Source organism: Oryx dammah, unplaced genomic scaffold (assembly GCF_014754425.2).
Source record: "Oryx dammah isolate SB20612 unplaced genomic scaffold, SCBI_Odam_1.1 HiC_scaffold_27, whole genome shotgun sequence".
Classification (NCBI taxonomy): Eukaryota; Metazoa; Chordata; class Mammalia; order Artiodactyla; family Bovidae; genus Oryx; species Oryx dammah.
Window position 1 is genome coordinate 113,895,499 of NW_024070211.1, and position 27,281 is coordinate 113,922,779.

Here is a 27,281-nt window from a genome sequence, read left to right on the forward strand (position 1 = left end):
AAAGTCATGTCTCTGCTTTTGAGTATGCTATCTATTTGGTCATAACTTTCCTTTCAAGGAGTAAGCGTCTTTTAATTTCATGGCTGCAATCACCATCTGCAGTGATTTTGGAGCCCAAAATATAAAGTCTGACACTGTTTCCACTGTTTCCCCATCTATTTCCCATGAAGCGATGGGACCAGATGCCATGATTTTCGTTTTCTGAATGTTGAGTTTTAAGCCAACTTTTTCACTCTCCTCTTTCACTTCGATCAAGAGGCTTTTTAGTTCCTCTTTACTTTCTGCCATAAGGGTGGTGTCATCTGCATATCTGAGGTTATTGATATTTCTCCTGACAATCTTGATTCCAGACTGTGCTTCTTCCAGCCCAGCGTTTCTCATGATTACTCAGCCTTAAAAAGAAGAAATACCATTTGCTGCAAAATGGATCGAACTAGGGATCACCATATTAAGTGAAGTAACTCAGAGACATTACTTTGCCAAGTAATGTCTAGTCAAGGCTATGATTTTTCCAGCAGTCATGTATGGATGTGAGAGTTGGACTATAAAGAAAGCTGAGCACAGAAGATCTGATGCTTTTGAAGTGTGGTGTTGGAGAAGACTCTTGAGAGTTCCTTGGTCTGCAAGGAGATCCAACCTTGATCTTTGGAGGAGGGCATGGAAACTCACTCCAGTATCCCTGCCTGGAGAATTCCATGGACAGAGGAGCCTGGGAGGCTACAGTCCATAGGGTAGAAAAGAGTCAGACACAACTGAAGCGACTTAGCATGCATGTAGGCAAAAGGCATAAATTAGGAAGTTGAGATGAACATATACACACTACTAAATATGAAATAAACAATAAGGACCAACTGCGTAGCACAGAGAACTATACTCAATATTTTATAATAACATGAGAAAAGAATCTGAAACTAATACAACATTGTAAATCAACTATATTTCAATAAAAAATAAATTTAAAAAACAGAGAGCTGCTGTTCCTAAACTCTCCTATTCAATCTGTCTTATCACCCTTTAAAACAATTTTAAGAAATTTTAAACTAAAGTTCAGTGTTATTTATAATTAAGTAGTTAGGAGCTTGGGTTCTCTGTAAAAAGAATCTCAACTTCACTTACTAGTTACTGGATCTTAGAAGAAGTCTCCGTTTCTTCCTGTGTAAAACTGGAATGATGATATAAGCTACCTCATGAAATGAGACAATGAATGGAATGTATGCAAAGCCTGTATCTTCAGTACCCAGCATGCAGAGAGCTCTCAAAGATCAGGTGGTGGTAGTGTTGATGACACTGCTGACATCATTAGCATCAGTCTCATCATCTAACACGATGCGTGGAACAGAGCAGATACTAAATACTGAAGAACGAGCAGTCAGTCAAAGTACATTTGCAAGCCTTGCTGGATTCTTCAGACTTATAGAGAAATGCCTATCTGAATGGCGTCAGCTTCTGGTCTTATGATATGGCCAGGATAGATTTAACATGAAGGAAATGGCCATTTTAAACAATGTCTTCTGGCTTGATTTAAAAATAAAAAGTAACTGCTGGCCAGAGGTACAAACCAGCAGAGAATCTTAAATGATTTTTCCTCATTTGACAGCCAAAATGTAGGCAAATGTGAACTGGAAACATGTTAAAGAGAAAATGTGTGACAACATAGGTATCTTAGCAACACAGGTGACTACAGGATAAGACTGAACTGAAAACGTTTGTTGTGTTAAGAGATCAGGTGCCACCTGAAATACAAAGGATGTCGTGTCTTTTGAAATACAAAAGATGCATGAACTGCCATTTTTCAATTCCAAAGATGGTTGAATCATGGTTTAAATTAATATGCAGGACCAAAACAACAATTCTTGGAGGAATAGTGCAAAGTGCCATGAAAATATATGGATAAATAAAATCCCTCATTGCTGCACTCAATATGCTGGCAAATTTGGAAAACTCAGCAGTGGCCATGGGACTGGAAAAGGTCACTTTCCATTCCAATCCCAAAGAAAGGCAATGCCAAAAATGTTCAAACTACCGCACAATTGCACTCATCTCACACGCTAGCAAAGTAATGCTCAAAATTCTTCAAGCCTGCCTTCAACAGTACATGAACCATGAACTTCCAGATTTTCAAGCTGGATTTAGAAAAGGCAGAGGAACCAGAGATCAAATTGCCAACATCCGATGGAGCATCAAAAAAGCAAAAGAGTTCCAGAAAAACATCTACTTCTGCTTTATTGACTGTGTGGATCACAACAAACTGTGGAAAAGTCTTCAAGAGATGAGAATACCAGAGCACCTGACCTGCCTCCTGAGAAATCTGTATGCAGATCAAGAAGCAACAGTTAGAACTGGACATGGAATAACAGACTGGTTCCAAATCGGGAAAGGAGTACGTCAAGGCTATATATTGTCACCCTGCTTATTCAACTTATATCCAGAGTACATCATGAGAAATGCTGGACTGGATGAAGCACAAGCTGGAATCAAGATTGCTGGGAGATATATCAATAACCTCAGACATGCAGATGACACCACCCTTATGGCAGAAAGTAAAGAGGAACTAAAAAGCCTCTTGATGAAAGTGAAAGAGGAGTGAAAAAGCTGGCTGAAAACTCAACATTCAGAAAACTAAGATCATGGCATCTGGTCCCATCACTCCATGGGAAATAGATGGGGAAACAGTGGAAACAGTGTCAGACTTTATTTTTTTGGGCTCCAAAATCACTGCAGATGATGATTGCAGCCATGAAATTAAAAGACGCTTACTCCTTGGAAGAAAAGTTATATCCAACCTAGACAGCATATTAAAAAAGCAGAGAGATTACCAACAAAGGTCTGTTTAGTCAAGGCTATGGTTTTTCCAGTAGTCATGTATGGATGTGAGAGTTAGACTGTGAAGAAAGCTGAGCGCCGAAGAACTGATACCTTTGAACTGCAGTGTTGGAGAAGACTCTTGAGAGTCCCTTGGACTGGAAGGAGATCCAACCAGTCCATCCTAAAGGAAATCAGTCCTGAATATTCATTCATTGGAAGGACTGATGTTGAAGCTGAAACTGACTTATTGATGTCAAATGATGGGAAAGATTGAAGGTGGGAGGAGAAGGGGATGACAGAGGATGAGATGGTTGGATGGTATCACCGACTCGATGGACATGAGTTTAAGTAAGCTCCAGGAGTTGGTGATGGACAGGGAAGCCTGGCATGCTGAAGTCCATGGGGTCACAAAGAGTCAGACATGACTGAGTGACTGCACTGAACTGAAAATCCCTCTGTACTGATGAGTTCCAAGAAAATGTTAGATGGAAAAGGGAATTTGGTAATATCTACCTTTAATGAGCCTAAAATTTATTTTTCTTCTATGAACTCAAACTCATGACTTGCTGGAAAATTCCAAGATGAAACTATTTTCAAATGCATGAATTAATAAGGAAGACATTAAGAAGTATGATGTTAAAAAAATAACTTGCCTAAAATATCTCTTCCTGCAGGATCAGCTGTATATTTTAAAGTGGATGCTTTAGTTTCATTTTCCAGTGTTAGAACTATTAAACCATGTCATCATTTGAACAGCGTTTTCTCTGTTTTCTTCCTTTTCAAAAGAAATTGGTTTTGAGATACTAAGGATAGAATTGACCACAATATTTTACACCAGTTGTACTGTTTTTTTTGAACACCAGTACATTAAATTAGTTACTTTGGGTCACATATTTAGACAATTTTCCCTAACTTTGTCTCTTCTGTTGTTTCTACTCTGGATTATGTTTAGAGTTTTATACCCCTACATTTGAAAAACTATCCCAAAGAGAGAATCAGCATCATACCAAATGATATAAAAGGCAGTGGGGACTTTGTGGGGATGGCTTTCTCTAGGAGAAGTATTGTTTGAGTTGCAAGCTGAGTTGGTGGCTTTATCCACGGAATACTATCTTTTAACTGGGAAGAACAACTAACATAAACGCTGATTACTGAGACTTGGAATTTTCTCAAAAATGAACAAATGAGCCTGCCACCTCAAGGAAAGTAACATGACAGTCGGTGATAAAATCCAAACATGCAAATGAAAATAAGAACTCTGTAAACTTTGTGTCTGCCACACTGAATGTGACGGCTTCCCATACTTAATGAGTTTTCTGATGAAATGAATGATGATACTAAGAAACATGATTTTTTGTATCATATACAGAAATGTTTCAGTGTTTGAAAGTCCTAAATTAACTCAGTGAACCATTATTTTCCAAATGTCCAATGCATGTGGTTAAGTTGAAAGATCCCTTCAGAGTTCAAGACAGACCAATGGATTTTAGTGTAACAGAATAAGAAATGCTTATTTACAACATTTCAGATTGTATATTGCCAAGTAATCTTTAAGAAACTACACTTATCCAGTTTTGGTGTATCAAAGAAAAACATCCAAATTATCTGAAAAGGCTTTTAAGACACTCCTCTACCAAATGTTTATTTGTATGAGGTCAGATTTTTTCATATACTTCAACCAAAATAACATACCACCATATACTGAATGTAGAAGCATTTAAAAGAATCCAGTTCTTAATATTATGTGTAAAGGGATCCTAAGTCCAAAAAGTTTGAGAATCACTGACCAAACCCATAAGGCATAACCTTTACTACACACAGGATCTCATACACATCACACACAATATATAGAGAGACAATTACATTAACAGATGTCTGGGTCCCATGTTGATTCTATTGAATCAAAATTTCTGTAGGTATCTCTACTGTATATTAAGTTTCACTGGTGAAAGCACTGATCTGACTTAGCACTTTAATAAACAAAAAACAAAAAACTATTCATGACTACATATTTTAGGACTTTCCCAGAAGTTTATTTTACATTAAATTTATTTTTTAAAAGTTTCTTCAGTTTCATTTCTCAAAAGTACTAATAGTAACAATAAGATCTTTGATTAAATCTTTATTCACTATTATTGGTTTCCTTGCTTCTAAGAGATACCGAGAAGAATGATAAACTCAAATTGAGTTTAAAAGCTGAGAGAGTTTTTATTTTTCTTTTTGCCTCTAAATTATAATAAACTCTCCACAGTAAGTTTTACATATAGTCTCTGGAATACTGATTTGAAAGACACTTCAACTGCCTTCAAAATCTTGTTTATTTAGGAGGTGACTGTCAACTCAGAGGTCTCTTGTCAGTTTCAAAGAGCTAAGTAAGCACCAACTTTGACAATGAAATGCTAATAAGCACTTTGAAGACTGAAATGATGAAAACCTTTAGATGTCAACCTGAATTCAAGTTACCTACTGGAAATGTAAAAGCGTGCTGAGTAATCATAAATACAATAAATGTGACATGCTTTATTATATTATAAATCTTACATTTCATTATACATCAATTATGTTAATCATTTAATATGGTTGTTATACAAACTTAAAAGAAATTTACCCAGATCTCATTCTATTAAGTATACTGCGATTTAAAATACACATGCTGAAGTGACAGCTTTGCACACTTGCGTATAATTCACATCACATAACTATAAATCCTTATTTATTTGTGTTGCTGCTCTTCCTATGAAAGGAACAAGACTATTTGGATTTGTACACTTCTGTGGTACTTAAGGAGAAGGCAATGGCACCCCACTCCAGTACTCTTGCCTGGAAAATCCCATGGATGGAGGAGCCTGGTAGGCGGCAGTCCATGGGGTCGCAAACAGTCGGACAGGACTGAGTGACTTCACTTTGACTTTTCACTTTCATGCATTGGAGAAGGAAATGGCAACCCACTCCAGTATTCTTGCCTAGAGAATCCCAGGGATGGGGGAGCCTGGTGGGTTGCCGTCTATGGGGTCGCACAGAGTCGGACACAACTGAAGCGACTTAGCAGCAGCAGTGGTACTTAAAGAAGGGAGGGTAGCATTTGACACAATTAACTTTTAGAGAACTAAGCTACATTATAGAGAAGGATAGTTTTTTTTTTACATTTAAAATTTGAACATAAGCTCTCTTATTCTGTAAGGCAGAATCTTCTTCTTTTAATATTTGATAAGAGTTTATTTTAAAAACTGAACATAAAGAGTTACAGTTCAACAGTAACATGCCTCAGTGGGTGAAGGGCCCATCTGAACTACAACTTCCTTTGGACAGGTTCCAGGATGTTTTAACTTCTCTATTTTGAGTAACCCAATTATTCAAAATACAGTGATCTACTTAGATTAAATACTAACAGAGTCCAATGTTCAGTCTCCACAATGACATCAAGGGGCATCTGGTGGAAGGGTCTGGTTATCCTCTGTGATTTCATATTTTAAAATAAAGGAGGAAGGTAAACTTCCAAACTCATTCTATGAGGCCACCATCACCCTAATACCAAAACCTGACAAAGACGCCACAAAAAAAGAAAACTACAGGCCAGTATCACTGATGAACACAGATGCAAAAATCCTCAACAAAATTCTAGCAATCAGAATCCAACAACACATTAAAAAGATCATACACCATGACCAAGTGGGTTTTATCCCAGGGATGCAAGGATTCTTCAATATCCGCAAATCAATCAATGTAATTCACCACATTAACAAATTGAAAAATAAAAGCCACATGATTATCTCAATAGATGCAGAGAAGGCCTTTGACAAAATTCAACATCCGTTTATGATAAAAACTCTTCAGAAAGCAGGAATAGAAGGAACATACCTCAACATAATAAAAGCTATATATGACAAACCCACAGCAAAATTATCCTCAATGGTGAAAAATTGAAAGCATTTCCCCTAAAGTCAGGAACAAGACAAGGGTGCCCACTTTCACCGCTACTATTCAACATAGTTCTGGAAGTTTTAGCCACAGCAATCAGAGCAGAAAAAGAAATAAAAGGAATCCAAATTGGAAAAGAAGAAGTAAAACTCTCATTGTTTGCAGATGACATGATCCTCTACATAGAAAATCCTAAAGACTCCACCAGAAAATTACTAGAGCTAATCAATGAATATAGTAAAGTTGCAGGATATAAAATCAACACTCAGAAATCCCTTGCATTCCTGTACACTAATAATGAGAAAATAGAAAAAGAAATTAAGGAAAACAATTCCATTCACCATTGCAACGAAAAGAATAAAATACTTAGGAATATACCTACCTGAAGAAACTAAAGACCTATATATTGAAAACTATAAAACACTGATGAAAGAAATCAAAAAAGACACTAATAGATGGAAAAATATACCATGTTCATGGATTGGAAGAATCAATATAGTCAAAATGAGTATACTACCCAAAGCAATCTACAGATTCAATGCAATCCCTATCAAGCTACCAGCGGTATTTTTCACAGAACTAGAACAAATAATTTCAAGATTTGTATGGAAATACAAAAAACCTCAAATAGCCAAAGCATTTCTTGAGAAAGAAGAATGGAACTGGAGGAATCAACTTGCCTGACTTCAGGCTCTACTACAAAGCCACAGTCATCAAGACAGTATGGTACTGGCACAAAGACAGAAATATAGATCAATGGAACAAAATAGAAAGCCCAGAGATAAATCCACACACCTATGGACACCTTATCTTCGACAAAGGAGGCAAGAATATACAATGGAGTAAAGACAATCTCTTTAACAAGTGGTGCTGGGAAAACTGGTCAACCACTTGTAAAAGAATGAAACTAGATCACTTTCTAACACCACACACAAAAATAAACTCAAAATGGATTAAATATCTAAACGTAAGACCAGAAACTATAAAACTCCTAGAGGAGAACATAGGCAAAACACTCTCTGACATAAATCACAGCAGGATCCTCTATGATCCACCTCCCAGAATACTGGAAATTAAAGCAAAAATAAACAAATGGGATCTAATTAAAATTAAAAGCTTATGCACAACAAAGGAAACTATAAGTAAGGTGAAAAGACAGCCTTCTGAATGGGAGAAAACAATAGCAAATGAAGCAACTGACAAACAACTAATCTCAAAAATATACAAGCAACTTATGCAGCTCAACTCCAGAAAAATAAATGACCCTAATCAAAAAATGAGGCAAAGAACTAAATAGGCATTTCTCCAAAGAAGACATACAGATGGCTAACAAACACATGAAAAGATGCTCAACATCACTCATTATCAGAGAAATGCAAATCAAGATCACAATGAGGTACCATTTCACACCAGTCAGAATGGCTGCGATCCAAAAGTCTATAAGCAATAAACGCTGGAGAGGATGTGGAGAAAAGGGAACCCTCTTACACTGTTGGTGGGAATGCAAACTAGTACAGCCACTATGGAAAACAGTGTGGAGATTCCTTAAAATATTGCAAATAGAGCTGCCTTATGACCCAGCAATCCCACTGCTGGGCATACACACCAAGGAAACCAGAATTGAAAGAGACACATGTACCCCAATGTTCATCGCAGCACTGTTTATAATAGCCAGGACATGGAAACAACCTAGATGTCCATCAGCAGATGAATGGATAAGAAAGCTGTGGTACATATACACAATGGAGTATTACTCAGCCATTAAAAAGAATACATTTTAATCAGTTCTAATGAGATGGATGAAACTGGAGCCGATTATACAGAGTGAAGTAAGCCAGAAAGAAAAACACCAATACAGTATACTGACACATATATACGGAATTTAGAAAGATGGTAATGATGACCCTTTATGCAAGACAGCAAAAGAGACACAAATGTATAGAACAGACTTTTGGACTCTGAGGGAGAGGGAGAGGGAGAGGGTGGGATGATTTGGGAGAATGGCTTTGAAACATGTATACTATCATGTAAGAAACGAAGTGCCAGTCTATGTTCGATACAGGATACAGGATGCTTGGGGCTGGTGCATGGGGATGATCCAGAGAGATGATATGGGGTGGGAGGTGGGAGAGGGATTCAGGATTGGGAGCTTGTATACACCCGTGGTGGATTCATGTCAATGTATGGCAAAACCAATACAGTATTGTAAAGTAAAATAAAGTCAAAATAAAATTTAAAAAATAAATAGATAAACCGGAAAAAAATAAAATAAAGGACGCCCTACTAAAACAGACCTATACAATCCCCTGATAACTCACCATAAACCTATCATCTCCAAAGATACTTATGTTATTATAATACCTACCCTCAAAAGGACTGATATAAAGATTAATGGAGATAATCAGATAAAGTATTTAGCCGACTTTCTCACATAAAGAGGCTCAATAAATGATAGTTACTACTGTTCCTAGTTTTATAACTTTAAGAGATCTATACTGAGGAGCAAGAAGAGACCTTCAATTGCCTGAGGCAAAAAAAAAAAATTATATGACCAGCTCAAAGACTTAAAGCAGAGTCAAGTTCAGTTCAGTTCAGTCGCTTAGTCATGTCCGACTCTTTGCGACCCCATGAATTGCAGCACGCCAGGCCTCCCTGTCCATCACCAACTCCCAGAGTTCACTCAAGCCTATACCTAAATCAGCATGTTTAAACTTAAAGCTTTTGCACAGCAAAGGAGCTGTGCAAAACAAAATGAAAAGACAACTCACAGAATGGGCAAAAACATTTGTAAACAATGCAACCAATAAGGGATTAATCTCAAAATGTACAAACAGCTCATGAAGTTCAATATTTAAAAAAACATACAACCCAATTAAATAAAATGAGCAGAAGATCTAAATAAATATTTCTCCAAAGGAGATATACAGATGACGAAAAAGCACCTGAAAACATGCTCCACATTACAAATTATTAGAGAAAGACAAATCAAAACTACAATAAAGTATCACCTCACATAGTGCAGAATGACCATCATCCACCCCACCCCACCCCCCAAAAAAAATCTACAAAGAAATGCTGGAGAGAGTGTGAAGAAAAGGGAACCTTTTTACACTGTTGGTGGGAATGTAAACTGGTACAGCTACTATGGAGAACAGTATAAAGGCGCCTCAAACTAAAAATAGAACTGCTAGATGATCCAGCAATTCCACTCCTGGGCATATCCAGAAAAAACACACTTTGAAAAGACACAGGTACCCCAATGTTCTTACAGCACTGTATACAACAGCCAAATCATAGAAGCAACCTAAATGTCCATCAACAGGTAAATGGATAAAAAAATGTGGTACATAGATACAATGGAATATTACTTAGCCATAAAAAGAATGAACTAACACCATTTGCAGGATGGACCTAGAGATTATCATTTAAAGTGAAGCCAAACATAGAAAGACAAATATCATATATTATCACTTACATGTGGAATCTAAAAAATGATACAAATGAACTGATTTACAAAACAGACTTAGGAAACAAACTTATGGTTACCAAAGAAGCAAGAAAGGGATAAATTAGGAGACTGGAGTTAACATATGCACACTACTATATATAAAATAATCAATAAGGACCTACTATATAGCACAGGGAACTCTACTGAATATGATGTGATAAGTTACATGGGAAAATAATCTAAAAAGAATAAATCTATGTGTGGGGCTTCCCTGATAGCTCAGATGGTAAAGAATCCGCCTGCAGTGCAGGAAATCTGGTTTGATCCTTGGATTGGGAAGATCCCCTGGAGAAGGGAATGGCTACCCACTCCACGTATGATGGAACTACTGTGCTGTACACCTGAAATTAACACAACGTTGTACACTGACTATATGCCAAAGTAAATATAGATTTTATAAAATCTGCATGTTTTTAGTCTGTTCTACCTCTTAAATAATAAGTTCTTAGAAGTACAGAATCTTAAGTCTGAGAAACCTCTTCAGAGTTAACCAAAAAAATTTATGAGTGATATCTAGAGGGACTTGAATGTCGTCTCTGAAGCTGAGTCCTTCATTTTACAACTGAGGCTCAGAGAAGTTGATGACATGCTTAAAGTGACATTATCAAAGTCATAAGATGGAGATCCTGATCTCCTGTTCCAAGGAGATGCTCAATTAAAAAAAAAAAAAACAGTTTTGGGAGTGTGTGTAGGAGGGGCTGGATAAACAGAAGGTAATATGTGATAATCAAAGCTCCTTCTGAAGTGCTTCTATCTGACAAGTAAAGGTGCATCTTTATGGAAAACAAGTCTCAAAAAAATAAAGAATTAAGGGAGAAAGGGAATAGCATAACCAGGGCATTTGAACTAGATGCTGTGGACTGCTTCAAAGTTAGGACCAATCATTAGCTTACAGGGCTACCGAATTTCTTTTATGAGTTAACACTAAGTCAAATGTTAAGAATCCATTACTATTTACGCATTCTGTCCTAGAGTGAAAAAAATTAAATTAGCTTAAAAGTTTAGAATAGTCTTGAATGAAACCCAAAGTGAAAACCCCTTGTTTACAGCCCAATATCACTACGAATTTAAAAAAATAGGAAATCATAAAGAGAAAACAAGAATCAAATAATATTGCTTATATGTGGAATCTAGAAAAATGGTACAGATGAACTTATTTGCAAAGCAAAACAGAGTCACAGATGTAGAAAACAAACTTATGGTTACCAAGTGTGAAGGAGGGGTGGGATGAATTGGGAGATTAGGACTGATGTATATATACACTACTATAAATAAAACTGGTAACTAAGGAGAGCCTACTGTATAGCTCTGTGATGACCGAAATGGGAAGGACATTCTAAAAAGAGTGGATACATGTACACGTCTAGCTGATTCACTTTGATGTACAGCAAAAACTAATAAGACACTGTAAAGCAACTATACTTGAATAAAAATTAATTTAAAAACTATAAAAAGAATAAAAATTGGGTAGCTAAAAAAATGAAAAGTAAATAAAAATCTAAAATTGAAAAAATAAAAGCCCCTTTGCAGTAACTATGAACACTGCTTCCAAACTGAAGCATCAGTCATAATCATTAATTAGGCAAATTAATTAGGCAATCATCAGTCATAATCATTAGGCAAAGGCATTGGCAGGGGGGTGGAGGTGCTTTATCTAAAAGGAAACAAAGGAAATTTACTGTTTACACTGAAATAAGTGGTAAATTTGAATGTTATGTCCACAAGACTGTAATAAATTTCTGGTTTAAGTAACAGTTCCAGAAAAGTCCTTCTTGTGTATCCTGCAGATGGAATTTAATGGAAATCCTTTCCTCTTAAAAGCTTTGTTAATTTAGAACTGGTAACTGTAAATGATGCACATATTTGGCCCTCTCTTTCTCTCTCTCTCTCTCCCTCTCTCTCTCTCTCTCTCTCTCACACACACACACACACACACACACACACACACACACTCTCACACATACAAACACACTCATATATAAAACATTCAGTTCGGCTGCTGTCTGAAGGGCAAACAGCAGAATATTACTGGTTATGTTAACCTGTCAATAGCAGGATATAGTGGGATTTTTATATTCTTACTGTTTTTCACTTTTCTCATTCACTCCCATTCCAAAAGTCTTTTCTGAGGGAGATGGGAGAAACGTTATAACCATTTCTCCAGGAGTTTTATGTGACCTATATAGTCTTCCCCATGGAAGCTTGTTACACGAGAGAATGTCATTATTCACCTGGGACTGGGCAGAGAACTCTGGTCTACAGGACTCTTGAATGGGTTACAACTGCATGCTTTCAAGGATTGCAGAGAGAAAAATCTAAGTGCTTTAGTGGTCTCTACAAAGCTGGAAAAAATGTTTTAGTGGTGTTCCATAGTGAATTCTAGAATCATATCGCTGCCACAAAGAATGCCTTTTTTTCTTTGGAGTAGACTGGGAGGAGGAAGCAGAAATGGTAGTTTTTCTCATTATTATACCTCAGACCATGTAGTACAGTTCACAGTCAGAGAGCAGGGGACACCTTTTCCCATCAACTTGAGCGTGACTAACACCTGTCATGGGCCCTAGCCTAGGTCAAAGAGGAATGGCAAGGGGGACAGCCAGTGATTAAAGGAGGGCTGGCTCAGTGCTTCTGGCTTAGGTCCAAGATGCCAGCAGATTCTTCCTCCCTGCATCTAAGAACCCTCTCTCACTATGCACCCAAAATTATTAAACTTCTTGTTATGGATTAAAAAGTAAGGATCCACAGTGATAGGATTCAACTTCAACAAGTTATAGTATCTTGCAATCACTATTACATATCAACAATTCTTTTGTTGCTTGTATTTCCCTAAGAATACATGACCTGAAAAATTTTATATCTAACAGAGATCAGGAAGATAGGCATTTCAAAATAATAAGATGACAAGTTTAAAAATAAGTAAAAAGAAAAAGGTGGGGGTCCGAAGTGCTATAAATGTAGACAACTAAAACATTAAATAGGACGTCACCTGTCATATCAACTGTTCAACAGATTTCTTGTCCTGATGGAAATCTAATCAGTAGTGGCCTTAGGCAGGAGGTGAGAGGTGGGATTTTCTACAAAGGGACACTTGGGAACTTTCTGGAGCAATGAAATGTTCTGTATTTGACTGCAGGTGGTGCTTTACACAGGTGCATACATTTGTCAAAGGTCACCAAACTGTACATGTAACTGAATACATTTTACCGTATGTAAAAGATACTCAATAAAATTCACTTATAAAGAATTCTTGGGAAATGAGCCTATAAAGAGGTATGGGTTCATTTGTAGAGTTTCCCCCATTATATAAAAAAGAGAACTTCCTCAAGAGCTAGGACATCAGTTGTTTCCTTACTATGAACCTACACAACAGCCCAAAGTCATTCTAAAGTTACAATGCAAACTATCAATATTTCCACACTTAGGGGTCCCTTCCTGTTGAGTGGGCAAAAAGAAGGGAGTTGTAAATTTCTTAAGAAGGTGCTAAACAATCTGCAGCTTGTGTAAATGCTTCTGCTTTTGGAGAGAAATTCTATAGCAAAGGTGACCTTTCATCAAACATTGCTGGTAAATAAGTACAGATACTTAGAAATCATCAAGGAAAATGTTTAAGTTGTATGAGATATAAAATTAAGTAATATAAAATAGGTCACCAGCAAATCTATAGCATTAGTGGATTTTCACTGGATGGTTCTAGAAGCTAAGGGAATAGAAGATAACAGGGTTGATTCATTCAAGTTACTGAGCAAACCACAGTTAAAATAATGTAGCAGCACAAAAACTTTAAAAGAGACATACAAACAAGGGTACAAGTAGTAGCCATTAGAGACATCTGTAGTTTCCTATTGAAAGAATCTTAATAGCTGCAATATAAAACTCAGGTTTGAGCATTTCTGACCAGTTATGATAACTTGTTGGAAGTTATAGCTAGATAAATCTCAAGCTAAATATATCAAAACCTCAGATATGCAGATGGCACCAATCTAATGGCAGAAAGCGAAGAGAAACTAGAGCCTCTTGATGAAAGTGAAAGAGAAGAGTCAAAAAGCTGGCTTAAAACTCAACATTCAGAAAACTAAGATTGTGACATGCAGTCCTATTTCAGGCAAATAGATGGGGAAACATGGAAACAGTGAAAGACTTTATTTTTGAGGGCTCCAAAATCACTGCAGATGGTAATTGCAGCCATGAAGTTAAAAGACACTTGGCTCTTTGGAAGCTATGACAAACCTAGACAGCATATTAAAAAGCAGAGACATCACTTTGCCAACAAAGTTCTGTCTAGTCAAAGCTATGATTTTCCAATAGTCATGTATGGATGTGGGAGCTGGACCATAAGGAAGGCTGAGTACCAAAGAATTGATGCTTTTGAACTGTGGTGCTAGAGAAGATTCTTAAGTCCCGTGGACTACACGGAGATCAAACCAGTCAATCCTAAAGGAAGTCAACCCTGAATATTCACTGGAAAGACTGATGCTGAAGCTGAAGCTCCAATACTTTACCCACCTGACGCAAAGAGCTGACTCACTGCAAATGACCCTGATGCTGGGGAAGATTGGAGAAGGGGATGACAGAGGATGAGATGGTTGGATGGCATCACTGATTCAATGGAAATGAGTTTGAGCAAACTCCAGGAGATAATGAAGGACAGGGAAGCCTGGCATGATACAGTCAGTCCATGGGGTTGCAGATTTGGAAATGACTGAGCAACAAAGATAACTTTAAGGAAACCAAGAAGAGTTAAGGACTAACTTCGGAGGCCATACAAAAAACGTTAAGTTTTCATAACTCACAAAAAGGCTCAAGCCATAGCTATGACTTATCAGTCTCCAAGAGGTCTAAATATTAGGGGGAGAGAAAGTGAAAGTGAAGTCGCTCAGTCCTGTCTGACTCTTTGCGACCCCATGGATTGTAGCCTACGAGACTCCTCCATCCATGGAATTTTCCAGGCAAGACAACTGGAGTGGGTTGCCATTTCCTTCTCCAGGGGATCTTCACGACCCAGGGATCAAACCCGTGTCTCCTGCATTGCAAGCAGATGCTTTTATCACCTGAGCCACCAGGGAAGTAGGAGAGAGGATGACTTCAAATAGAAAGGGAAAATATGGAGCAAAAAGCAGAAGATGAAAATTACAGATCCAAATCATTGAACATAAGGTCTGATGTAAGTATTTACTAAAACTGGTGAGCTGACTCTTTCAGAATGGGCCCACAGTCAGTTAGACAGCAATGTGGGAAGGCCAGATTATTGCATGACAGCCTTTACTTGCTTGGGATCCCAAATGCTGTGACCATCCTGAGGTCAGCAGAGCTGATTTCTGTTCCATGAAGCTAATGAATGGGGCTCTTGCCACCAATGATTATTTCCTCACCAAAATTCTAAAGGCTCTAAAAGAGCAATTGTGAAAGAATTTCTAGTAGCTTCCTTTTGAAACCCTCAAACCAGTGATTTAAGAGTTATTTTATTTATTTAATTGGCCCATACACAGAAATCTTCCAAAATTGCAGCTGGCTTGGAAAATTACAATTTGGTCTTCCGTTGGCCTGGTTCTTTGGAGCTGAGGAACTGATGTTTATCTTCCATCTTCCTCTTTCCATCTGGTTTTCCCTAATGGCTTTCAATTACTAATCCTTTCTGTGGGTGATATTATAGAAGGACAGATGAGATTCACACAAACAATTTCCTGGGTCATATTTGAATTTTCATCAATCATTTCAAGCATGAGATTTTCTGGTGGGGCCTAGCTTGTCCTGACACATGACTGGTACTGTTGAGTTTGGGGAGACGCACTCTGCCATGTCGGCTGCTTTGAGCATAACCCTAAAGATGTGTCTCCATGCTCCACCCTTCACAAACTACTTCATGTCACAAAGACAATTTTTCTAGAATTGTCTAGAAGTATATATATTTTATATATATATCATATATCATATATCTGTGGAATGAGGAATGGCCTTCCCTGCTGTACAGAGACACTCTAAAGCTTCTAAGAGCAGGGGACACCCTACTTTCCCATCAACTTGACTGTGACTAACACCTGCCTTGGGACCTAGCCCAGGTCAGAGAGGAATGGCAAGGGAGACAGCTGGTGATGAGGGCTGGCTCAGTGCTCCTGGCTCAGGTTCAAGACTCTATCAGGGCAGAGAAGATCTTCCTCCCTGCACATACGAACCCTCTGTCACTGTTACAGATTAGTCCTTATTACAGATTAGAAAGTGAAGAGTCCACAGTGATAGAATTTAACTTCAACAAGTTACAGTATTTTGCGATCACTACTATATACCAACAATTCTTTTGTTGCTCATATTTCCCTAAAAACACATGACCTGAAAACCATTACAACTAAAATGACAGTCTTATTAAGAGACTCCACTCTGTGATGAAGCAAGTCGGAGCCTTTGGATGTTTTCTTGTGAACTCAGAGGGCCAATGAAGCACTGAAAAGACAGATCTTGAAGAGTAGCCTACACATGCTGTTTCTAGTGAAGGTGGGGGAACAGTACTGAGACCATGAATCGGCATCTGGTTGGTGATCATTCTGAGCCTAGAGGGCAATAACGTGTCACATACAAGGAAGGCCACTTTACAAAATCATTAATACTCATAACCACCAGTGCAATGGAATCCATAGACCTTTTTTAAAAAAAAAAAAAGACTGCAGCAGACTGAGATCTAGGGAGGTTAAGGGCTTGCTAAGAACACACAGATGTGTGTGTGTGTATGTGTGTGTGTGTGCGCGCGCGCGCGTGCGTGCGTGTGCGCTCCCCTGGTGGCTCAGGCGGTAAAGCGTCTGTCTACAATGCGGGAGACCTGGGTTCGATCCCTGGGTCGGGAAGATCCCCTGGAGAAGGAAATGGCAGTCCACTCCAGTACTATTGCCTGGAGTGGACTATATATATTGACCATGTCAGCTTCCAAGTGGCACTAGTGGTAAAGAATCCGCCTGCCCATGCAAGAGATGTAAGAGAAGCAGGTTTGATCCTTGGGTTGGGAAGATGGAGGAAATGCCAACCCACTCCAGTTTTTCACCTGGAGAATCCCATGGACAGAGGAGACTGGCGGGCTCCAGTCCACAGGGTCGCAAAGAGTCAGACACGACTGAGTGACAGCACACACACTGATCACGCAGGCTCTTTGTTTTAAAAACTGTACTTGATTTTTTTTTTTTGTACTTGATTTCTTAAAAAGGTCATTGAGAAGAGGACAAACCCACTATGAGAAGTTCCGTATGGAAGCTGTAGTCTCCTCATAAATTACTCAATTGATTTTTTTAATACAAATAAGTGATGCTGGGCCCATGTGGCAGTTCTCTAAGGGCCTGTTCTCCCTGAACAACTGATTCTAACCTTGAACCAACCCCATGGGAGATCTGACGAGGGGCAAGAGGGATGGACGAGGATGAAGGCAGAGTAAAGGCGAACAAGAGGAGCACAGCATGGGGAGGGGCAAGGAAGAAGAGGAGGAGGCCCCAAGATCGAGAAAACCCAAAACCCAGTAACCAGACGGTTTTCTTCAGACTGTTTCATGCTGCCCACTTCTCTGGTATTGTTACTTTTATCATGATTAAGTTTTAAGTTTGGGTTTCTTATGATTTCTACATTGAGATGATAAGAAACAGAAAATGTGCTCTGTGTATTTTTAAGCAAAGTAAAACACTGGGAAGAGTGGCTCTGTGGGAGACTAAGACAATTAGCAAACCAGACAGTCCATGCTCCTTCCGCTTTCCCAGGGGATAAAGACTCCTGTCACTTTATGAAGCTAACCAAAGAATTCCAGCAGTTAAAGCATTTTTGGTAGGGCTTTCATTTCAACAAAGCTCTGTAATACGTATGCAGTCTGGGGATCCCCAAAGAAGTCTTTGAAAAAAATTTTTAAATGTACAGGAAATTCCTTAAATTATATATATACCATATATACATACCATATATACCATATTTTACATATATGTTTATACATATATAAACATACCAAGAATTGCACTCATCCCAAAATTCTAGGGAAAGGAAACATGTATATACACACAGACACACACAGGTTATTTAGCTTGGTGAACTTCCATAAAACCAACAAGCTGATTTTGCCCCCTCTTGCCATCACAGGCTATCCTTATCTATGAGACAGGTTTCGGGCTTAGGGGACTAAATCTAAAAGGAAAGCGGTTCTGGATAGAGTCAAGAGTTCTGACTGACAGTATGGTTTTTGAAATGCAAATTATGTATTTTATTTGACAACATGTATTATTAACAGTTACAGGAGACATTTTAAAAAATATAAATTTATTTATTTTAATTGGAGGCTAATTACTTTACAATATTGTATTGGTTTTGCCATGCATCAACATGAATCCACCACAGGTATACACATGTTCCCCATCCTGAGCCCCCCTCCCACCTCCCTCCCCATACCGTCCCTCTGGGTCGTCCCAGTGCACCAGCACCAAGCATCCAGTATCCTGCATCGAACCTGGACTGGCGATTCGTTTCATATATGGTATTATACATGTTTCAATGCCATTCTCCCAAATCATCCCACCCTCTCCCTCTCCCACAGAGTCCAAAAGCCTGTTCTATACATCTGTGTCTCTTTTGCTGAGGAGACATTTTCAAAAGCATGGTTTTGGAGAATGTAAAGCTACATTACTAGTAAGTGCAGAATCATCATAAAACCACTGTGTTCTGCCACAGGTCCAGGACCTGTTGAAGCAAGTGCACTATATTCACTACTTGGAAGAAGAAACTGTTCTCTGTGGGAGAAGGCGAGGTTGGGATGATTTGAGAGAACAGCATTGAAACATGCATACTACCATATGTGAAACAGATGACCAGTCCAAGTTCGATGCATGAACAGGGCACTCAAAGCAGGTGCACGGGACAACCCAGAGGGGTGGGGTGGGGAGGGTGCAGGGAGGGGGCTTTCGGACCGGGGGGTACATGTACATGTACACCCGTGGCTGATCCATGTCAATGTATGGCAAAAACCACCACCACAGTACTGTGAAGTAATTAGCCTCCAATTATAATAAATAATTAAAAATAAATAAATAACCTTTTAGGGGAAAAAAAATGTTATGGCCATAAAGTCATCCTGCCAGGGCTTCCCTGTTGGTCTGCTAAGTCACTTCAGTCGTGTCCGACTCTGAGCGACCCCATAGACGGCAGCCCACCAGGCTTCCCCATCCCTGGGGTTCTCCAGGCAAGAACACTGGAGTGGGTTGCCATTTCCTTCTCCAATGCATGAAAGTGAAAAGTGAAAGGGAAGTCGCTCAGTCGTGTCCGACCCTTAGCATGGACTGCAGCCTACCAGGCTCCTCCATCCATGGGATTTTCCAGGCAAGAGTACTGGAGTGGAGTGCCACTGCCTTCTCTCCCTGTCGGTCTAGTGGTTAAGAATCTGCCTGGCAATGCAAAGGACACAGGTTCAATCCTGGCCCAGGAAGATCTCACAGGCCACAGAGCAACCGAGCCTGTGTGCTGCAACTATGAAGCCCACGTGCCTAGAGCCTGTGCTCTGCAGTAAGAGAAGCCAACACGATGAGAAGTGCATGCTGCACAGCACAGAGCAGCCCCTGCTTGCTGCAACTGGAGAAACCCTGTGTGCGGCAATGAAGGCCCATCACAGCCAAAATAATAAATAATAATCAATCTTAAAAAAAACCCATCCTGTCAACCTTCCACAAAAGCTCAGACACTCAACTTACATACCTTAAGGACTGAAAAAAAAAAACATGTAGAATTCTCATCCTTCAATTCTAGAACAAAGAAAGATCTTAAGAGATCATCTGGCTCAAAACTTCCCAAAGTGGGTTTCATGAAACATTATTCTCCCAAAATGTTCTGAAAAGGGGTGAGGTGAGTCAGATAAGTTTGGGAGAATTCTTGAGAGTCACAATGCACATTAGGGATTAGCAAAGCTGTGCAGTCTACAGAAAAGAAATGATTAAGTTTCTTTTTTAAAAAACTTAATTTTTATCAAACCTATTTGAGCACAGAACCCTTTCTGCAGTATTTATTAAAATCCTGTAAACTACTGTTTTGTAGAAAAACCCTTGTCTTATATATTGAAAAAATGAAGTTCAGACAGGTTAGGGATTTGTCTCAAGGTCATACAGTTAGTAGATACACTGAAAACAGATTTCTCCTTTCTAGGCTTCACTTTAGTGCTCTTTCTTGTGCTCTGTTCTCATACAAAGCCTGTACCTCCAGAAGGATCACAGACGATATAAACCAGACCCTGGATGTCATCTAGTCCAAAGCCCTCTATTTAAAGGGGGAAATACAGTCTCAAGAGAGGTGGAAAAGCTTGCCCCAATGACAATGCCTGTAGTAGAACCTAGCTGTTAATTCCAATGCTCATATCCTTTCCACAACAGCATACTAGCTTCTGCAAAGCCAACATTTTCCACCTCTGAGAAAAAGGAGTGATGGATAAGAGGGGATTTAGCCATTCAGGACCCAGCAAAATACTTATCAAAGTGCACTTGTGTCAGTAGGTATTTTAAACCATTTAAACATGATTGTCTTTACTTACAAATGTCATCCACTGTGACAGGGAATCAATGTTTCAAGCTGTTGAACAGGTCATCATCCCTGCCCTGTTGGATGACACCTGTAAATAAAATAAATCTAGTTTTGAGTGAGTAGATTTTAAGCCAACTAGATTTAAGATACATGCAGCTGAAAACAAAGAGTAGTTTTTAAGAGATGATTCTTAATCAAGGTTTGCTGAAGAGAAACACTTTCCAGGGCGAGCTATTTCACTCTATGCCACTGGCCTTCAGCACAAAAGTCCAGGTAATGATACAGGTAATGTTGCCAGAATATAGAGGGCACCATGGCTCTTAGAACTAAAAGCTTCTTTCAGGCACTAGCTACCTCAGTCTCTTGCCTCTGTGAATAATATTTTCACTGTATAGGAGGGACAACCAAGGCACTGTGAGGTTAAATGATTAGTCCTATGTTAATGTTAAATAACTATGTGTCTTTAACTTGAGTCCCTTAATGTAGAAAAATGTATACAGAACACATCAGCAAAGTTTATCATTAGGCTAAGCCAATTTGAAAGACTTATAGACATTTAAAAAAATATTTTACAGATGTTAACTTAGAATATTCTAGACACATCTTCATAACATATAATATCAGTGCTAGATATTTAAATGTAAGCATTACTAAAAAATGCCATGAATGAAAAATAAAAATGAGAAAATGGGAACTAGAGTGCAAAGAACAATATTAAATACAGCATGCCCTTAGGATTCTAAATTCTAGTTACTTCCAAGAAAGATTTGTAGTTCCTAACAAATTTAAGTATATGAAAACCATTTGCTACAGTCTATAATTTAAAATGTTGGTTTCTCTGTAGCCACAAAATACCACTCTAAGATCTGCCAGAAATTAAGATTTAGGTTGGACAATGCACATTCAAAATTTCCAATCTGTACCTAAATACTCCAAGATAACGTAAAGCATTCAATATTTTAGAATCCTGCCTTGAGGTAGTATGAGTGTCATAGTAACATTCCCATCAAACTCACATTGAGTGCTTACTTTGTGTCACAACACGAAGTGTCTGATTATTTTATACATTCTATCTCAGTCAATCCTCCAAAGCTGAATATTATTACAATTTTACAAATAAAGAACATTAAAGCACAGAGAATTTAAGTAACTTGCTGAAGTTCACGCAACTGGTAAAATGATAGAATTTACACACAAATCTATTTGGTGACAGAATCAAGCTCAAATCAGTATATAATACTACATTTATTTAATATGGTAAGTTAAGATACTCAAAAATATAAGAATTCATTAAAACAATTACAATTAGAAAACATAAAACTTTCCCAACTAAATCCCACACAATATTAAATATGAGGAAATTCTCATTATTTTTCTTGGGGGATTAAAGGGAGACTAGGGACAATTTTCAAGGTAAAATGATTTTAATGCCAAGGAATTAAAGGTTCTGATGTTAACCTTAAATATATTACAATCAAGACAAATGAAAACCTTAAATTGTCTTTCATAATGATAGAAAAGTATATCCTCCTGATTTACTTTCTAAGTCCAGAGGTAAATTCTCCTGTTACTCAAGACTGATTCTCAAAATAGTGTAACAGTTATTGAAAAACTGAATTTAACCATGTTTATTTAAAAATACATGTTATCTGTCAATTTTCTAAAGAAGAGAACTACTTATAAAGTAAATTACTTTTAAAGAAAACAAACTGATAGATAATGTAACCCCCTTAATTTTTTTATGTAATATAGCTAGCACAAGTTATGCTTCTGATTAAGACTCAAACTTTTTTACTATAAAATTTGTTGGCCATTTTTTCCAACCAATTTTTAAAACTGATAAAATAAGAAATAATCAGGAATACAAAAACATACTGACATATTTTAACTGAGTAAGAATCAGATATATGCAAAACTCAGCATCACAGAAACTAGACATTAAGGAAAAGGCACACCCTTTCCAAAGCACCATGGAGAAGTCAATCTCTTCTGGCAATAATGGTTTTCTTAGAAGGACCCCAAACAGAAGAAGATAAAGTGTGGTTTCATGGTAGCTTACCCTTTTCTCTGACACCCCATCCTGGCCTGTAGAATCTTTCTCATCAAGTGTCTCTTTCAGGACTGGCATATGTTTTTGGTATGCTGGCTCTCTGTTTAAGGTTGTGTATCCTATGTGCTCATAAATTGGGTTTATCGTCATCTTGGCAATGTATTCTGCTGCCTTGGTTTCAATATAGAGAGTAATCAATCCATCAGTCACCAGATCGTGGATGGACTCAAAGCGCTTCTCCCCAACAAAGTGCTTTCCATCGTAGTAGAGCCTGAAGTTTCTGGTTTGACTTCCAAATCTGCCTCAATGAAATGGGAAAGATGTTTTTAAGAAAAGTAAGCAAGTGAATTCTTTCCGAAAAAAAAAAATTTTTAACTATTGCTCTGTGTGTGTCTTCTTTGTTTAAATAAATTGTGGCTAATCTCTATGAATCGTCTGGAATATGGAAAGTTAAACTTTTGAACACAAAGAATGAATTTGCAACAATGAGGGATAATTGGACCAAAGCAGGCCTAACCTAGAAGGTAAACTTTGTTCTTATTTATCTTTTTAAGCCACTTCATTATGACTCTAGGAAAAAGAGTAGAAAATAAACCTCATATATTATTAGAACAGAGTCAATAATCAACTGGTCAACTATATATAACATTTCTGTATTAGCATGTTCTTTCCAAGTTGATCAATAAAAGTATTCAATATACTTCAGATCCCAGCATTCGTGTCTTTTAATGGGAAAGCTCCACGAAGGGCTCACCTAGCTGTGATGCCAGCAATCATTTAAAGAAGAGCTGATTCCTGAACCTGAGTCATAGGTAGAGCAAGATGGCACAGAAACACACTTATGCTATTTCTAGCCGTAGGTTAAGGACACGCTCTTCTCTTTTACATAGTCATCCTTCTGTCTGCTTGCTGAGTCTGGGCAAGAGATACTTGGAATACATGCAGGGCATATAAGTCATAAACTACTGGACTCGAGAAATTCTATTTTTACTTCGGAGTCACATTTCAGTGGCATTAAAAAAAAAACTGAAGAAGAATGGTTTATGATAATTTCAGTATTTTGCTTCCTGCAGTAAACCTCAGAAATGGATCCAAGTTGGCACAACTAGTCTAATGTCCTTCCAAGATGACAAAGGCAAGAACATGCACTGACTTCAATAAAAGCTGATGCCGAAAGGCACTAAGGGCCATCTCACAGTCTCTGGAAGATAGCCCCGGGTGAGCCTAATTTAAAACCAAACAAATCAGAAAGGATATATTTAATTTCACTGTTAAAAATACACAGAACAGAGATGAACTAAAACACGAAATTAATAGCTGCTTAAGTGTTTAAATAGAACTGCAAACTTATGCAACAATACTATTCCGGTATAGGTTACATTTCAGGAAGACAGAAGTGAGAATTTTCTTAAGATTTCACTTTAAATATGCCCTACAAAAGGAATAAAAAAAAAATTTTTTTTAAATAATGGCCTGAGGTTTCTCTGATTCTGTCAAATTAGATTTTAATAGTTATTTAATCTAGAACTCAATATTCTAGACATGCTGGTCCTTCTTCTACAATAAAACTGATCTAGCTTTTGGTTCTTTAAAAGCAATTAAATTTTAGTTTATACTCAAGTGAATGATCCATATAATTCCACTTCCCATTCTCATTTTTCTCTAATGTTAAAGAGATATTTCTCCCAAGTAAATTTTCCTTATGATGTATGTCTAAAAAGTTGGAAGGTAAAATTTCTATACCAAAGTTAAATATACACTTTGAGTTAAATACACTGCTTTTATTATTTCTTCTTCACTAATATTCATTATTTGTTACTGCAAAATAAACACAGAAAGCCACTTTATAATTTTTGTAAGGTTCATACAGAAATAAACACAGTATTGTTTAACATTAAGCTCTTTTATATTTCACTTGCATTCAAGGCATTTCAGTAAGGGATTAGACCATTTTATTCCACTGGGGCTTAAGATTTTACAAATAAGCAGTTTCACAATGCGTATGGCACTTAAAGACTATCTAAGCAATGGTGGCAGGTGTTGTCACTCAGCTGTCTTCTGAAATCTGCTAAGTATGGGAGCAGAGGGCAGAGGGAAGATGGCTGAACTGGCCTCACAGGGGTGGGATGGTTAACTGAAAGAGTGGAAATCTAAGGTTAGACTTCTTGACCCTTTACAATGAAGCTCTTTCCAAGCCATTCAAGGAGGGGTTTCCTGGCTACTTCTATGTTATTGGGCAAAAAAGTCTAAGTAAGTTTGTTCTCAACTTAGTGACTTTAAGAGATTGTCTGCATGATTCCCAATTTCCAATACAAAGACAAGATGAAATGTTGAATTTTTACAAGTTTATCTTTAGGTGGTTTTCTAAAAAATGATTATAATAATATATATGACCTTATTCATATACAGAAATGTTACATTTCTATACAGTGATACATGATACCAAGTCACTCCAATATCCCCCTCACATTATGAAAGCCAAGAAACTCAATGTTTAACAAGATCTAACATATACACTCAAACCCACATAAGATCTGAGTTATTGTTTATGTCCCAGTACAAAAGACCTTTGCAGTCTTGAAAGAGGGTTGGACAGGGAAAGGCAAGTCCTGGTTCCTTTGTGTTTAACACAAAACTTCAGGCTTTGGCATCCAACAAATTAAGTTTATATCCTGGATCTGCCACTCAGTGAGGAGATTTTGGGAAAATCATTCTTCAGATTCTGCACCAAGATACAGGAATAACATTACTCTATACAAAGTAACATCCCTTGACTGTGAGGATTACATAAGAATATTTAAGATAAAGTTACCTAGTTAACCCTTGAACAACACAGGTTTGAACTGCACTGATGATTCAAGTTTTTTCAACAGTAAATCCTATAGCACTACATTATCTGAGGCTGGCTGAATCTGCAGATCTGATAGTGGATATCACAGATAGAGAGGGCCAACTATAAGTGATATGTGGATTTTCACTGTGCAGAGGGTAGGCACCCCTAATCACGACACTGTTCAAGGGTCAACTGTAGACAGTAGGTCAACTGCAGTCCCCTGTCTCCTACGTTAGCTTAGACTTCTGCAGAGAATAACAGAATGATTATCAAACAATAAAGAAAAAAACAAAAGATATTCAATAATATGTACTGAAGTAAAACTGGCTGTGTAGGAACATCTCTGCAATGGTTGACTTTACAGCCAATGAAGGCAAAGAGGAGTTCTTTGTGAGTTTTTTCACTCAGGATGCCCCAGGTTTATACTATGTAGTTAACTGAGTGGAACTATAAACAGTGCAAAGAGGGGAGGAGAGAAGCTGGAAGAGTCCTTCCACAGGGCCTTGGGAGTTAGGTTTCTGATTTCAAAGAAAAGGGGTCAGTATATATACTTGTATTGAAAGCAGGATGTTTTAAATGGATCCAGCGATAACTCTGGTGGCTCAGACAGTAAAGAATCCACCTGCAATGCAGGAGACCCGGGTTTGATCCCTGGGCTGGGAAGATCCCCTGGAGAAGGCAATGGCAACCCACTCCAGGATTCTTGCTTGGAGAATCCCATGGACGGAGGCAGCTGGCAGGCCCCAATCCATGGGGTCACACAGAGTTGGACATGACAGAGACGAACATACACACACTCAACTCTTGAAGGCAGAGTATTAATTTGTAAAACCTGTTAATGCTAAACCATTTTCCCTTAATGTTTACAGGAAAATATTCTTTTCATCTTTTCTTATATTCACCCTCTGCTTCTGCCCTTATTTTTAAATAGCTGTTCATTTTTTGATGAACATGTTCAAAACTGTACAGGTCCAACTCTCACCTAGATAGAGTTCAACAAGATGAAAATTTGTTTTCTCCAAAGTGGTACTGCAGCTAACAGAAAAGAAAGACCAGAATAATCTGTTCTGAACTGCTACTGCTATACCATAATTCTGACTTTCTAGAAAGAATGCCTTTTTATCCAGTGACTTCAGGTTTTGGTTTCCATGTGCTGAAAACCCATTTTAATGCTGTGCCCATTTACATTCAGATGAATTTCAAACTACAGAATTCTAAGAACTAACTTTAAAAAGTGAATAGAACCCTTAATACCATCCTTTCTATTTTTTAGCAAGTAAACTGCACTCATAAAGAAAAACTCAGTCTAGAGGTACAAAATGATGAAAATAGATACAAAGAATGACCTTTGGGGTCTTACTTTACTTTTTTCTGAAATAAAGAATTAGTTGTGATTTGAGCCCAAAGTATTGGGAAGTATCTCTTCAAAGGAAAGCTCTAAGCTAACAGATGTTTCCTGTTAACAAACAGAAAACAAAACATATACAACACATTTGTCGAAGTTAACAATAAAATGTTAGAACTATTTCCAAAAACCAACATACAAAAGCAATTTTATTTATCATAAATATGTATTTGTGTATTTTTATCAGAGCAGCTAGTGGTAAAATATCTCATAAATTCTTCTAATCATAAACATACTCTTGGAAGAA

General features: G+C 37.8%; 1 protein-coding gene across 2 annotated transcripts in view; it reads right to left on the minus strand.

Moving 5' to 3' along the window:
* CHN1 (chimerin 1) overlaps positions 1-27,281 on the minus strand; it is a 205,669-nt gene that overhangs the window by 66,375 nt on the left and 112,013 nt on the right. The window contains exon 6 of one of the 2 annotated variants that reach the window (XM_040228198.1): positions 22,806-23,094. In XM_040228198.1, the coding sequence (XP_040084132.1) occupies positions 22,806-23,094 (289 nt within the window). Of the gene's footprint in view, positions 1-20,756; positions 20,819-22,805; positions 23,095-27,281 lie in introns of those variants that run through there. The other variant, XM_040228199.1, reaches the window with a different exon arrangement.